The 15,590-nt window shown below is 40.2% G+C and overlaps 1 protein-coding gene across 1 annotated transcript in view; it reads right to left on the bottom strand.

The window, feature by feature from the left end:
- Window positions 1-15,590, bottom strand: part of EFCAB5 (EF-hand calcium binding domain 5) — a 31,855-nt gene extending 16,265 nt beyond the window's left edge. Inside the window, exons 1-6 of the mRNA XM_010200608.2 lie at window positions 15,524-15,590; window positions 12,702-13,274; window positions 8,456-8,612; window positions 7,746-7,809; window positions 5,893-5,960; window positions 2,308-2,463 (exon numbers count right to left, since the gene is read on the bottom strand). Coding sequence (XP_010198910.2) covers window positions 2,308-2,463; window positions 5,893-5,960; window positions 7,746-7,809; window positions 8,456-8,612; window positions 12,702-13,264 — 1,008 coding nt within the window. The 5' untranslated portion in view covers window positions 13,265-13,274; window positions 15,524-15,590. The remainder of the gene's footprint in view (window positions 1-2,307; window positions 2,464-5,892; window positions 5,961-7,745; window positions 7,810-8,455; window positions 8,613-12,701; window positions 13,275-15,523) is intronic.

Genomic DNA, 15,590 nt, shown 5'->3' with positions numbered 1-15,590 from the left:
CTATGAGTAATTTCCTTTAACAATGCAGACTAAACCAGACTTGCCATTTAATCAGTGATAGGTCAGTGTTTAACAGCTTGATTGTTTCTTTCTGGAAATGTGATGTGTGTATCTTTCACTTGGCAATATGCTTCTTAGTGAGCAAGATGGGAAGAACAGACAGGAAAGGTCATGACAAAGCAGGCATTTGTTGCTGTACTGTAAGGAAGGTAAACAGAAGTGTCTCAAACTTCATTAGTTAGAAAACTAATGTATGTCTAAACTCGGTTACATTTAAAGATCCTGGGCTTCAAACGTGTGAAAATTAATGCAGATTCCACACCTGATACTTGTGAGCCCAAAGAGACAATAAGCTTAGAATTCACCAGAGCTCTTGCCTTTTTGGGCATTAGAGCAGTGATTCAACTGTGTTCTGATGTTGTCTTGGAAAGTGTCTGCTTTTCTGTATAGTCCAGGCTGTTCTGGCTGAGCTGCCATCCTTCTGGATGCTTGCATTTGAAATCATAATAATGATCATGTGGATACCTTCTAATTTGCCTGTAATTTAAACACAGCATTCTCAGCTCCTTGGCCCTAATTGCAACTCACTGAGGCAGCCAGCCACACTCACTATGCAGACTGGAATAACTGCCTGCTACCAAACAAATGTAAATTAGGAACTGAAACAACTGCCTTGCTGTGCTTTGCAGAATGACTACCACAGGTAATGGATCAAGTGGTAGAGGTCCTTGGGTTAGTTTGCATCTTTTATGTTCCCTGTGGGTACAGTACAGCAGGACTTCTCAGAGCTATACAAAAGAAACCAGGTCAGGTTTAAAAGAACCTCGTGGTCCACGCTACAGTTTACTGAACTCAATTTGCAGAGGGAGGCCTCCCTTGGAGGCTAGAAACTGCAACCATGTTTGTGCTCTCATCATTTTTTTCTGAGCAGTGATGGCGTCTGCACTGATAGCTGCTCACTCTTGTTATGTTGTGCTAGGATTTTTGGCTCTTTGCCTCTGAGATTCCACTGGGATTAGTAACACGGAGATGGTGATTACTGTCCCAGAAATAATGGGAAGAAGGTCACATTAAAATATGAAAGGGAAAGAAGGGATCCTTTCAAAATGCATGGCAAAGGTATGCATGGCTTTATATATTGCTCTACCCAGGAGGATCCATCATAGCTCTTTTCGACAGAGCAATAGGAAAATGAAATGTCTTCTAGCTGAGTAGACACATTTCTTCTCTCATGCCTGAAACAGCAGCTTGCCTGCTAGTTTCTAAAACACACCATTGGTGTTGAAATGTGCTCTGTAATTCCATTCTCTGAGAGGTAATGACATTATCACCATGACATTGTAGAAGACAGTTCATTCTGGGTAGGCAAGCTGTAAACATCACTAGAGGAGTGTTGGATGGAATATATCATTTATGTAGGGGAGGAAACTGTAAGATTATTGCAACCATTTGCTTTGTAGTAGCCAACAACTGGTAAACTGAAGCTACTCATTAGAAGTACCATACTTTGTGGATTAAGCCCAAGTTTTTAGCAATAGCTTATCCCATTGATTCTGCAGCTCCTGCTATTTAGTGGCTTTTTAGTAAGTCTAGCTGTTTTGGGGTTTGTTTTTTTTTTCTTAAATGGGGATGCAGGTGTGTTCAGAGGATGAAAGAGTAATTTAGAGCTGCTGAATTCCAAATTATGGCTTTTGAGTTCCATTTCCAGCTCTGTAACTGACTCACTGTATTTTAATTTCCTGCCCATAAAGTGTGGCTGAAATTCACAGCAGTTTTCTCAAAGAGGTTATAGATTGTTTTGCATTTTAGATTTAAACTATTATGAGATTTATTGATAGAAGCCCTAAAGGTGTATAAATTAATACAACATAATGCAATATATGGTGCTACTGCAGCAACATACACATTTGTTAGGTCAATCTATATCAGGTTATGTTTTCTGAAGTACACTTGAATAGACAAATTAGTACTCAGACATTCTGAATATGCTATGGGAACAGGTAATGACCAGAGTTGTAGAGTTTGTGGTTAATTTCTTCTCCAGAATTAACAAACTTCATCCCCAAGTCATGGCATTAGCTCATCTAGTTTCTAATTAGCCATCAGCTTACAGTTATTGGCTATTTCTGTGTCTAAGAATGATGAATTAGAAGACAATGCATCAACTCTTGACCTCTAAAATTATGCTGAGTAAGCACAAAGAGAGTATCAGGATTTCTGAAGAATAAAAACAAAGCAGTGACCCAGAGAAATACCAAACTGGAAGCATCACCATATTGAAATTAGGCTGAGAGCTGCTTTGCCTACCTTTCTATAATCACAAGCAAAGAAGAGATCAGTAAACATTTGCCTCCACATATCACGTCTTATTGTCTCTTGGAAGTCATCAGCACACTGACAGAGGTGCTTCAGGATTTCTTGGAACACGTCATTTGAAAAATGTTCAGTGTAGAAATGGACATACTGTGGAGAGAAAACAGCAGTGTAGATGGTTAGCTTTCTTTAAGTATTTTCACCTTTATTTGAACTCCTAAAAATCTATTGCATGCAATGAAATATATTGGGATTTGTAGTTTAATCTGCTAACATAACACAGACCTGGTACATGGATGCCACACTGCCTGCTTTTTTCAGCAGCAGCAATATTCTCCAGACAAGCCTGGTACATTGCTCAAATGCATCATGAACAGCTCCTTCCCAGGCCCAAAGGTCGCTTATGTTCAGTGGTTCAGAGATGCTAGAATGTCTCCTACAAAATGTCATTACTAAGCTAGGTTTTCCCAGGAAGGACAGAAGTTCTCAGTGGTTTTCTGCAGCATTTGGTATTCTTTACTTTACTCCCAAGGAGGCATTTTGAGCCATTAGCTTTTGCAGAACTGACAGTCACTCAACCCTCTAATGCCACAAAATGACCGCTGCTGACAATTTCAGTGTTTAGAGAACCTGTCTGGGTGCAATAAAAAAGGAAAGAACCTTTTGAAAATGAGCCTGCTGTCACCTAAGTCCTCTGACACTGGGAATACTACTGACTTGAGATTTATTTTAAGTTCTAGCCTTGGAGACACTTTAACACTTTGAATTTATAGCCATGTGGTTTTTATGTGCAAAAGCAATATGGCTCTAAAATGTGGTGTGCATGACATAAATAATAATGGCCATCAGAACAAACCACAGTCCCAAAGCCTGTGCTGAATTATTACAGCAGGTTTCTGAAGCCAGCCACAGTAACAGGGAGCCCATATCATTAAAATGAGGCATTTTCAAAACACAGAATGTTTCCCATTATACCATTTTTAGAGTATGGATACCTGACAGAAGTGCTAGAAGGTCCTGGACTTCTCCAAATGCTGTATGGGCACTAATAAACTGAAATATTAATTTAACTTATTACTATTCATGTCTATATTGCATAATTTACAAATATATGGGACAAGAAGAGAACAGAGGAAGAGCAGAAAAGCAGCAGCCAATGGCCAGAGGAGTGGCTGGTGGGAAAGAAGAGCTCCTAATGCAATGTGTGTTTATTTCTGCATTTCAGCATAAAAAGAGGGGATGTAGGTGGGCTGGAGACAAGGTGGCAGATCTGAGGCTATCTGTATCTACTAGCTTTTCAGAGTTATTATAGCCCAGAGCCCTGTGACAGATAAACCTTAAAGATGACAGCAGTTGGGAGGAGGCAGGTTGGACAAGCAGCTTGTTATTATGTATGTCATCTTGATGACACCTCCAAAGGCATGTGTATTAATACTGCTGTCTAACAGCTTCACAGAAAAATTTGGGCTATGTGGGCAGGAGGAACTATTGTAGAGTCATAAGCTTTTCTTAGCTGATATGTGTAAAGCCCTCTCCTGTCTAAAGTACTGTACACATTATTTAGTATTAACCAAGAGATTTTGACACTCATCAGAAGAAAAGCTGGCACATCTCCTTCTTGCTATCCAGCCTGGGACCTTGCTGTAGTTTGTGAACATATTATCATCATTAGTAACAATGGATCAACAATAAGTCGAGTAAGCTCTTGGTGTCAATAGTATTGTGTCACACTGCTGGGGGTTCTGCATGTTAAAGTACAAAGCCTGTGAAATAAACTACTAGGGACTGTTCTCTGGGATTTAAACTCTGTTAATGTAAAAGACCCTATGAGCTTGTCATGAAGGATGTAAAAATACAACAGCCCCTGTTTTACATGTCCCAAAAAAAACCCCAACAACTATGTGTGAGGTCTCTCTACTGAATTCCTAACAGCCTTTAAGTAACCCAAAGCTGAACTGAATTCAAGGAAGAAAAGGAAAAAAACCCTGCCATTTAATTTTCAGGTCCATTAAAAAGCAATGCTTTCCACATGTGAAACAGCCTAGACCAGCGTGCAGAAAGATCACCTCTCTTTCTGGTTTTGGTGTATGATGCAAACTGATGAGCAAAGGTAAATTGTAGCTGAGGATTAAAAGCAGCCCTGTACTGAGAGTGAGGCCTGTGATTATGGAAGAGTTCCCAAGGGAAGTGATGAAAGCCTCATCATTTGATTCAATTAAAACCAGAGTGGAAAAAGCATCAGAGAGTACACTCTGAGAACAACATTGCTGTAAATCAGACAGCTTGACAGCCTGTGTCTTTTGTCCTTCTGATCTCTGTTGTCATATCTTTAATTGAGTTAAAATAAAGAGTACACAAGATGTATTTTAAAACATTTTTCTAATGCTAATGAAGCATGAATTCATTCAGTGCTTATACATGTGGCATAGGGGTTATGGATTGATGCTTCATTTCAGTGACAAAAGCAATTCTCTGGGCTCCCATTACCCACAACAGTTTTCTTAATTAAATGCAGTTATTCTGAGGTTAAATTTTAAAATACATCATTTCATGCTTAAAAAAACCTTCAACAAGTTATCATAAAAATTCATCTCTGTGTGAAATACCAAACATGTGAGTCTCCTGAGAGCAAAGAAGGCACAAAAATGACACATGGTTGCTTGATATTAGTCTCTGCACAGCTGCTTTATACTCTGTTTTTAATTATTTTAACAGCACCCACTAGCACTGCTGCAATTGAGGGTCTGTCATTATTTCTATTCTGAAGATCCCTTTTCACAGGTTTAATTACCCAGCCATAAAAATTAGCTCTGTTGTAGGTAGAAATTTCTGGCAAAACCTTGGCCTGGAGAGTCCTTCAGTAAACAGCAGTTTGAACCGATTTGGTTGTTTTCAAACTGATGAAGAGTAGACTAATGGGGTAAAACTTCCAACTAGATTTATCACTTTTGGTGAGTTAAAAACACATTTCTGATGCTTCTCATTGACAGCTTTTGATTTTAAAACTGCCTATTTGTCAGCCTGGTTATCCTTCTCAACACATTTATCATGTTTGTTGCAGTTTGGTTATGGCTCTAGCCAGTAATAGTTCAAGACAAATATGTTAGAACTTCTCATCCCAGTTCATCACTTCTTAGGTTTTTCTATGGTTAATAGATCTTAATCAGGAACAGCAATACTTTGGGGACAGTACTAATTACCTCAGGCTAATGGTTGTCTTGGGACAAGGAACCTCCCTTGAGCAGGCAACACAATCTGAATCACTAGTGATTCAGGGCTTTGGCATTCTAGAAAGGGACTGAGAGGGATGTCCTAAAAACCACTGGTTTGAGAGTAACTTCTCAGACAGTGGCACAGGCTGTATCTCTGAGGAAAGGAGAACACTTCCCCTTGCTGGCCTGAATGGAAGCTTTGTGACAACACAGGATGGATACGGAACATGAAGTGTCATGATGTAACCAGTTACCTGGGATGCTGGGGAAGTGAAGCCCTTCACCTACTCAGCTGTTCCCAGGGAAATGCTGCTACTTTGTGATAAACATTATATTCTGAACCAGATGCTCTTAGTTCATTTCTCACCTCTGTGAATACATCTATGTTTACTTTTTTTTCCAAAGTGTCTGTGATTTCCAGCTTGTCACAGATTGCTAGTAAAAAATGAAGAAATATAGGTTTAGAAATCCAACAGTTGTGGGTTTCCATATTGTACCCATTTTTTTGCACACTGTATGTGACATTAACTTTCTCTCATGCTGGATTACACTTATTTGACGTTATCCTACCAATAGCTGCAGCACCTGACTGTATAGAGGCTACCTAAATCAAACTCTTACATATTTCTCCTGCTGAGAATCTGCACTTATCTATGCAGACCTGTATGGTCATATTTACTCTTGGCATATGTTGGTGCAAATTGCAATGACTTTAATGGTTTCTTACAACTAATTATGTGAGGGAATAAATGATTCTTGATTTAACATTAGATAAAACTGCCTTAAAATTCCATGGATGTGGATTTTGCTTTAGAGGAGCAGAATCTGAAAATCGTAGGGATTCTCCCAAGAAGATCTGTGGGAATATTTTTACTGATGATGATATTAAAAACTATCATTTGGTCAGCTTCTGAGCTGTTATAATGGAATTGAGAAGATATGTCAAATGTCTGCAGAGGTTTCTCAATGAGGTCTTTGAGCACAGATATGCTGTTTCTGTTAGGATTATTTTTCTGTTCTTTCTGCTACAATATATCAAGAGTAATGAGAAAATTCACCATACAATGCATTTCTTTTTGGTTGATTAAGACATTACCTTTATTAAACTATAAAACAAAGCTTAATGCTCCATTAATGATTACAGGATGGTATTAAATGAAATAAATTAAGATATGGAGCCACACTATTAGTGAAATATGACATAAAACACCTCCAGCATCTGGAGAGCAAGCAACTGGACAGAAACTTCCTTCTCCGCCCCACATCCCTGTATCTGTTCACACTCAAGAACCACAGCCACAACAGCAGGAGCACATGGGCTGTGATTGCTGTCCTTGCAATGAATGGATGTTTCTGATATCAACCAATACAGGATGATTACTCAGAGGAACAATTCTGAAACATGGAAAGGGCTGAGTAAGGGCAAGCTCTAGACAGAGGGGACTCCAGCAGCAAGCAGAAATGCACTCTAGAGTACCCTGCTTATCACCCCCTCTTCCAGCAAAGGCAGATTTGTTATTATTGAGGATCATTACAGGCTCTCAATGAAAAGGATTGGCAGCAGGCTGTGTGTTTCCCATTCAGTGTTCCTGGCTCTATCTATTCAATTATCATTATTGGGGGAGGTCAAGTGTAAACTCTATAGAGTGGACAGGAATTATGGAAATCTTTCTGTGCTGTATGTTCTGGTAGAGGCCCTTGTGCTGGTGTTACTGGCATGCCTGGGACTGGCAAAGGGAAGGCTAGACAAGATGGGCTGTTTGGTGGAGTGTCAGGTAAGCTTCAGCATTTTCTCTAACAAAACTGTCAGACATAAGTTTTTTCAGTCATACCTTTCCTCCTTACCTCCCAGTATGCCAAGTTGTCCATGGGATTTCCAAGACCTCCCATGAGACAAGGAACACCGTGGGGTAGAGAGATGAAGGAGGTTGTTAGAATGATTCTTAAAAATTGTGATAAGCACATGCCAGTGTCTGGCTCACGTGGGGTGTAAGCAGAAAAGGTCGGCTTCTGATCTTTCTGTCTCTCTGAAAGATAAACTTCTTCCCATACTTTTCAAGGCCATATTAATGAACTACATGGTGGCTCAGGCTCTTTCCAATTTGCCTGAAGATTTTTAGAGATTCTTTCTCTATTATCAAATCCATTCACTATCTGCCCACAGTTTGTCAGAATTCAGACCACAGAAATAAAACTAAAAGATACACATCAAAAACTTACCTTTTCTCACATCTATGGGAGTAGAAACAATGGCATCTGGAAAAGACTTAAGGGCATGCTGGACCTACAAATCAAGGTGATAGTGAAAGGCCTATTTCATGCAGACAACACTAGGCAATTACTAAAATCCTATGGGCCAGCCATGCTTCTTATCACACACAAGTGGGCCCTGTAGAACATAGACCTTGTCCCTGTCGTGCTGCATGTAACCACAGGGCAATTTATGAAGGGCCTTGTGTGACTTGTAAGAAAGATGCTTGTACCAAGAGATGTATTATAATTACTGCAGATCTCATCTTTTATGAGCTGCTGTATGAGTCACAGTGGTAGAAAGAAGAATTGATGGAGGCCACAGGATAGCAAGAGTGGCTCCCTGAGACCTTTTCCAGGGGATTCTGAGGGATAACCAGAGAAGGACACCGAGTGATGAGGTATTTATCCAACAACGTCAGGAATGTCCAAGTAGCTTACAGGACATTTGCCTTCCCAGGACCTCTGTGGAGACACATCACAATCCTTCCATGTGCTCATGGGGAATCAGGACTTGTGCTAAACAGCAACCTGCACCTGACCCTAAGGCATGTCAGAGGCATAACCCACCCTAGTGCTCCATGCTGCCATGCCAGGGCAAGCAGCACTATCACAATGTTACTTTTCCTCCTGTCAGGAACAATCATGGAAGTGTGTTAACAAGGATCATCCCTAGTTACCAGAGCCAATGGTATACTGCCACTGGCATCCACTGTCCACTCTTTGAACTGAATTGCCAGTGCCTCCTTTCTCATCTCTTTCACTTGAGACTTCAGATTGTCCGCCTGCTCCCTGTCCTTACGTTTGTTCTTTGCCTCAGCCTTCATCCTGGCCAGCCTGTGGGACATGGGAATATGATTTAGAAAGGTACCACCATAAACATAGTTAAGACACATTTAAATTTACCCTGAGGAACAAAGGGAAAAGAAAGAACTTCCTACTGAAATTCTTGTCCTTCTAATACACCCAGTTTTGTTTTGTTTTTTTTCCAGATAAATACTTCATGTCTGAAGCACAAAATTACCAGTGTGACCATTGGACTCGGCAGAGGGCAGCTCCAAGGAGGTGACAGTATTTATTTTCTGACAGGCATCATCTCCTGAAATCTAATGTACCTATGAATCCGAAAAAATAACCATGGAGAGACATGTAATGAAAGCCTCTTCTAGAGTATAAGGTAGACATTTATGGGAAAAATCATCTGTACAGCTCTCTTAGTTTGTGTGGGTTCAACAGTGATAAATGTTACCATCACATTTATAATGGCATTAATCATTTATTGTGTGGATGTCCTTCAATTTTATCAGCAAAAGAGGTGCTTAGTTTTGCTACACTTGCTTTACCAACAACATGGCACCATCAGTATGCATTTGTCTCAAAGCCTAAGTACCATTTCACATAAGCACTTCACTGGCAAAGAACAAGGTGCAATGAAATTTCTTGAGCAGTCTCACACAGTGAAGTCCTTTAGGACAGGGATAATACACCAACTTCTCTGTCATTTTGAACATACCTCGTTTGCAAGCTTGGACTACAAGTACCACCTTTTCTTCTTTTCATTTTCTTTGCTTCTCTAATCAGCCTGCCATGTTTTCCCCAATCCTCCACTTCACACAACAAAATAACTGAATTAAATTATTTCTGTAGAACTCATCTGCTTTGGTTTTGACATTGTTAATTTATGAAATGGAGGGGAAAAAATCCTTTGGGAAGTTCAAAATGCTGAAAGCCAAAGAATCAATTCATATTGGAGAACAATTCCTGCTGAGAGAGGCTGCTGGAATCTCTGCATCGAGCTGCCCTCTGCACCTCTGCAGCTCTCATTTGCATCTTCTGTAGCTACTCAGAAGGGGAATTGCTCCTCTTTTGTACCTGAGAACATACTAATCCAGAAACTGTATTTTAACTAACAATTTCTGCTCCCTTCTTCAGCCATGTTCCAGGTATTGTGAGGATGGGCTGATCCTGCCCCTGCTGTCTTCTATTGCTATGGGGTCATTATAGAAATTCTAACACAATGATATTTTCTTTAATGAATGGAAATGCCTGTTTGACATTACAGAAACACACTTTGATCCCAGTCAGTTTATCACTAGATATTTCTTCATGGCCACTTGTCACAGAGGTTTCTTCATGAAGAACTGAGTTCTTTAATCAGTCATGGGCTTTGCACAAGTGCCTGCTGAGGCAGTTCAGCCTCTGGCACTTTGATAGCAGAGGAAGGGTAAAACAGCTTACTAATTTCTGACTCCTTCACATTCACAGCAAAGAGGAGATACTTAGCAGGTACCATGCTAAATGGACCAACAGATTTTTGTCTTATGTAGACAGAAAGAGAAAAACAGATCATTCCTAGCTGCAGCTGCTTCTCAGGAGGGGTCTGCAAGCTGAAAGCAGGGCTAAGGCCATCCTCTGAGTTGCCAAAGTGCCCGGGTATAGGACAAAATGTTTCCCCCCTAGACAACAACAACAAAACAGGCGATGACAGTGCTGGGCACCCATTTCAAACAGAGCTCATTCCATTATCAGACATTTCCAGAAAAGATGAGGTGGCAGCAAGGGTGACTTCTCCCTGCAGAATGAAACATGTTTCTTCAGGAAGACAGCCGCCTAACTCCCACACAAGGACGGTGACTCACACTGAAGGACTACCATCCCTGGACAAATAGTCCCTGGTTCAGGTACCAATCCATTTGGATGAGGAATTTCTCCCATCTGTTCTCCTGCATGCCTTGACTCCCAGCCCTCTGGCAGTCAAGGAGAGACTGGAGGAAGCCCAAGAGATCTCACTGGGGATTGGTAAGCTTAGATGAGAACCTGCGGTGAAACCCTGCCTTTCCCGAAGGTGATGTCAAGGCTCCAGGAGCTTCACCAGGGCCAAAATTTCATCTTTCTGGTGCTTATGTAAGAGATTTTGAGCACTGGCTGGCATTTTTCTTGTAACATTTTTTTCCTGTTTAGAAAGCCAGTGACTCACACTAAGAGTCTGTGCTATGTGGTGTCAGTAAAATCCTCTGTGCTGCTGTGGCTTAAAAATCCTAAGCAAATCCCACAATACAGCCATCACAAATATGTAAATCCTGAGCTGCTGTGAATGCAAATCCCCTGATACTACTATGAGCAGATATGCAAAACCTGCTACAGCTATGGCTATGTAAGCCCTCATGGCACTGCTGTCTATGGAGAGATTGATTTCTACAAGTCCTGACAGTTGCTTCCTTTGCATGAGCTCTGATAGCTACAAATTGAGAACCTGTCTCCAAATGTAAACATGGACTTAACAGGCAAAGCCAAGATAACATGTCACTGGTAGCCAACACTCTGCATTCTACAGGAAGATCTGACCACTCCAGGAATAACCTCTGATTCACAATGCAAGCCAAGAGTATTTTATCAGGAAAAAAAAAGCACCAAAACCAAACAAAAATCCAACCTAACCCCCCTGGAAATGTTATGTATTTTAATTCAATTCCCTTTGCAAATTAGAACTGAGAGATGTTTCTGAACTTTCTGCATCCAGATGTCCCATTGTGAAGCGATATGAATGGTGAAACAGTCCCCAAAGCAAAGGTGTGGCAAGGCAGGCATCCTAAACATCCCCCTGGAGCATCTGTGCTTGAGTGAAAGCTCACTGCAAAAGAAGGTGATTCCCCAGATCATTTGTTTTGATGGACTGGCATTTAAAAAATAAATGTGAAGATTTTTTCCCAGCTCTGGTTATTCTGCAGTATTTCTGCTTATGAAGGAAAAACAACACAATAAGCTCTTACATACTGGCCACAATCAGTTAAAAGTATTTTTATCTGTGGAGAAAAAGGAGGGAAGTGACTGTATGAAAATCCCTATTCACACTGCTTTAGTTGTATTCATACAATGCACGTTCCTATGAGCTGTAACACTGTGTAGATGAGAAATGTAGAGAGACAGAGCAGCAGAGAGAGAGCTAAGATATTCTGTTCTTCATTATAATACTGGGAACTTCAATTATCTTCATTTAGAGTTTATGCCTAAGACATGTCAACATTTTACTTCCCTAATCCCTGACACTGAAACCCTGAAACCAATTTTCAAGCTTCATGTACTATATGCAAATAGAAGAGACAACCATTCAAATTGCAGTCTTTATTCTATAAGCATGGATACAGAATGAAGTGATCCAGTAGTGAGTGAGTAATTTTGACATCATTCACAATCACCACTGGGTCATCTATAAAATAGAGCAATGAAAACAAAACCATCATTCACCTAATGCACTCACATTTTAACCTCAGCATATTGTAAGATGCCACAAACCCCCTTCCAATATTAATGAAAGATTGTACTAAAGCAAGCAGCCTAGAATACACCCTAGAAATAAGCAACAGAATAAAAACCAAACCAGTTCCTACCTTAAAGGGAAAGAAAAATCTGAAAGGAAAGACCAATTGAAAATCCCAGGAGAAGGAGTTTCTACAGGACAGTATTGTTATTGGTTTGGTCACAAGAAATCCTCCCGAAGGAGGCAAAAATGGTTAGCTTTATGTTGTGGAAGAATATAGAAGAAATCATCTGAAGAGTCCATAGACCTTTGATACTAACACCTGTCCTAAAGAACTTCTGTCACTAACCTAGACCGGTTTCAAAGCAGTTTGCATTCCACATACGTAATTAAGATAGAGTCTGAAGAGGAATTATATACTTGTGAAGGGTAGAGTATTACCTTAAACAGGAATAACTTGTGTTTCATTTTGTGTGACATGTTCTGGCATTTGTCCCACTTCTCAAGTTTTTATGAGAGACAACTACCATCTCTGGCCCTGCGCTCCCCAAGGTTTATTTTATCCAGCACTTTGCCAGCCAGGCTGCAGTCACACCATTCCTTTTGTGAAACAGAGACCAAGACACAAGCTCTGGTCTTGTGACCAGCCACACTTTCAACTCTCTTACCTCCCTGATATTGATCCTGGCATCTCAGTTTTTAGCTCCTCTGTGACCATCTTCATTCCTCTCAAATACGGACCTGGTTTTGTAGAAATATTATACTGAGGGTTATGTGTCATCAGATACTCCCCAAGGAAAATTAAGGGGTTAAATTTTGTTGATTCTTTGTCTGGTGCAAACACATTCTTTCTTTTCACTTCCATTAACAGTTTTTCTACTCCTGGGATTAATGTAGGTAGGAGTTTGTCAAGCAAATAGATGCGAGTATCTAGTGTCTCTTTCTCTTCACTGAACCACTCCTTGGACAGCTGGTCACAGGGTTCTCTCTTCTTTACCTTTTCTTCTTCTGCCTTTTGTGCACAAATCATCTTCACCTTTATCTCCTGCAGACTCAGACACCTCTGCTGTATCTTTTCATAAAAACACTCTTTCCACAGAGCATGTGCACTAAGACATGGCAGCTCCTTATTCCCCTGATTTCTCATTTCTGGGGCCGTCATACTCTTACTTCCAGGTTTGGGATGTCTTAGACCTGCAGTTTGAGCTGCTTCTTCTGCCTGAGCAGCCATACTTCAATCACTGTGACACAGAAAAGAAAGCTGTGTGTTATAACATGCCAAAAGATGTGACTGTCCTGGGAGATGACATAGGAGGAAAGTCTATTGTTAGGAATTAACTAATATTCTTTTTCCATGTTCCTTTTTAATTCTGTTACTGCTGCTTTGTACTCTTAAATAAATACAGGCCTTTTACTTCAAAGATCAATAAATTATTTATAAAGATTAATTATGTATCACAACAGCCCTTGGAGACAGAGGAACAACATAAGCATGTTCCTTTCTTATGGGAGAGGAAACAGACACAGAAGAGAAGTGAATAATTCCAGGTCACTTAGACACTCACAAACCAAGTGGTGAATAGTGCTTGGAAGGGTTGCTTACAAGACACAAATTGAAAGCTATTGCTCCGTGTCTCCACACATAACTGTCTGCATCTGCAATGGGACTTACACGTACAGAATGGAGCAGAATGTTGCCTAACTACTTGAGTCAAAGCATGAAAAATCACCAACATCCTGCAAAAAAAGCCAGCTCAGTGTTAAACCTCAGCAAGGGAAAGCTGATATTAATAAAAGCCTAAATTCCAAGTTACAGATGAAACTGCCCTCCGACTCACTGCCACGCTGTCCTTTTGAAACTCTAATTTAAAGTGCCTTTCACTACGGCCTTTCAGTATCCATAGCAATACCCTTGCTTTTGATATATTTTGCTCTTCATGTTTAAGCATTTGTAGCTGTTCTGAGGAGAGTTCTGCCTTCCAGGAAACGCATAAATGTGATCTACAGCCCTCCTGGCATACAAATGTAATTACTAATATGCTGACCTTCTGGTTCATAACCATTGTTTGAGTCCAAATGCTACTTGGATAGGTAGGATACTTCATAGCAATAAATCTCTATGTCTGGTTTCTCAATGGGCTTGTTGGCATCTCCTAGTAATTTGTTTTCAAAGATTATTACCTGCTGGGGACTGAGATGGATTTATGGATCAAGGTGCCTGCCTGACCCACACAGAGGGTTTTGAGATGGTAGTTGGTTTTGTCACCAAAGGACATGAGCTGTAAATGAATCCAGATTTATGGTGTCAGAAAGGGAAACCTGTCAAATTGTTCCTTGCTTAGGTGAGCTTCTTTCAATAAGCTGCAAAACCAGACTCTGGTTCAAAGCAGGGTGTTAACCAAATGTTCTGGTCACATTCCAAATCAGCTGGTTTTGTTGTGCCAAAATAAACTGTTCTTGCAGTTTCCAATACTGATGTTATTTTTGAAGTCCTTTTTGAAATCACTCTGCAGTTTCTGTGCAATGTTAAAGTGACAACTGCCCTCTGCATGAGGTGGCTGAATCTGAATGAGGATGAATACATTTTCTACAGTGGTCTCAACTATTTGTTAGGATGACTTTGAGGATTCCTAAATGCTAAAGTATATCTGTGTCTCTGAACAAAACAACAAAAAAACAGATAAAGAATACTAAGATGGTATGGAAGAACACACAAACAGTACATAACTGTTAACAGCACAGGAGTGCTAGAATCAGGTCCTGAAACTTGGAATTTGTGGAGGATTACAGGGACAAGCCTCCAGTTTTTAGAAGACACCAATGGCTCATAAACTTCGGTGCTGATTTACATTAGCTGAGAATGTGGCTCATAATATACAGAGCTCTTATGGCCTACGATATTCTCAAATGGATGCTCGATTGTCCAAATAATAATGAGCATGGTGGACAGAGACAAGTTTCAGAAACACCCAGGAAATTTGAAATGTGATATAAAGTTTCCTGTAAGCCTTTGTTCAAGCTGAAGGCAAGATAAGCTTTTCATTATTTAGTAGGATGCCACTTTCCCAGCTCCCTTTCTGTGAGAGAAATATTCTTGCTGGAATCCCTGCAGGTACAAAAAGATTATTTCTCTCTGTTCTGCACAAAACTCAAATTTGCTCATAAATAAGAATTTTATGGTTTCATTGTTCTTCTGTTAGGGGATTTTGATGAGTGGAATAAGGCCAGGAAAGACTGAAGTTTGTCTATGTAAATATTTCAGAGATATTTGAGTTACAGAAGTCTTTTCAAAACCAGAGTCCAATCTTTTTGATGCACTATCACTCAGAGATAGTTTTGCCTTTCCCTAACGTGCTTCACAGAGCATGTTTATCTCACCAATCACAAAGAGCCCAATACCTTTTTCATACATGATCCTCTTTTCAGTACAATTACAATTTGAAAAGACTCTCTTTTACTTTCTGAAGCTTTGAAGAACTGTTTTTCTTACCTTTAAAGCAGACATCAAAATAGCTCTTATTCCTCCTGCTTTCTAAGTGGCTTTGCAAATGAACAGG

Source organism: Colius striatus, chromosome 20, assembly GCF_028858725.1.
Source record: "Colius striatus isolate bColStr4 chromosome 20, bColStr4.1.hap1, whole genome shotgun sequence".
NCBI classification, from domain to species: Eukaryota; Metazoa; Chordata; class Aves; order Coliiformes; family Coliidae; genus Colius; species Colius striatus.
Note: the sequence above shows the minus strand (reverse complement) of the source record. Positions and strands in the feature narration are given on the sequence as shown.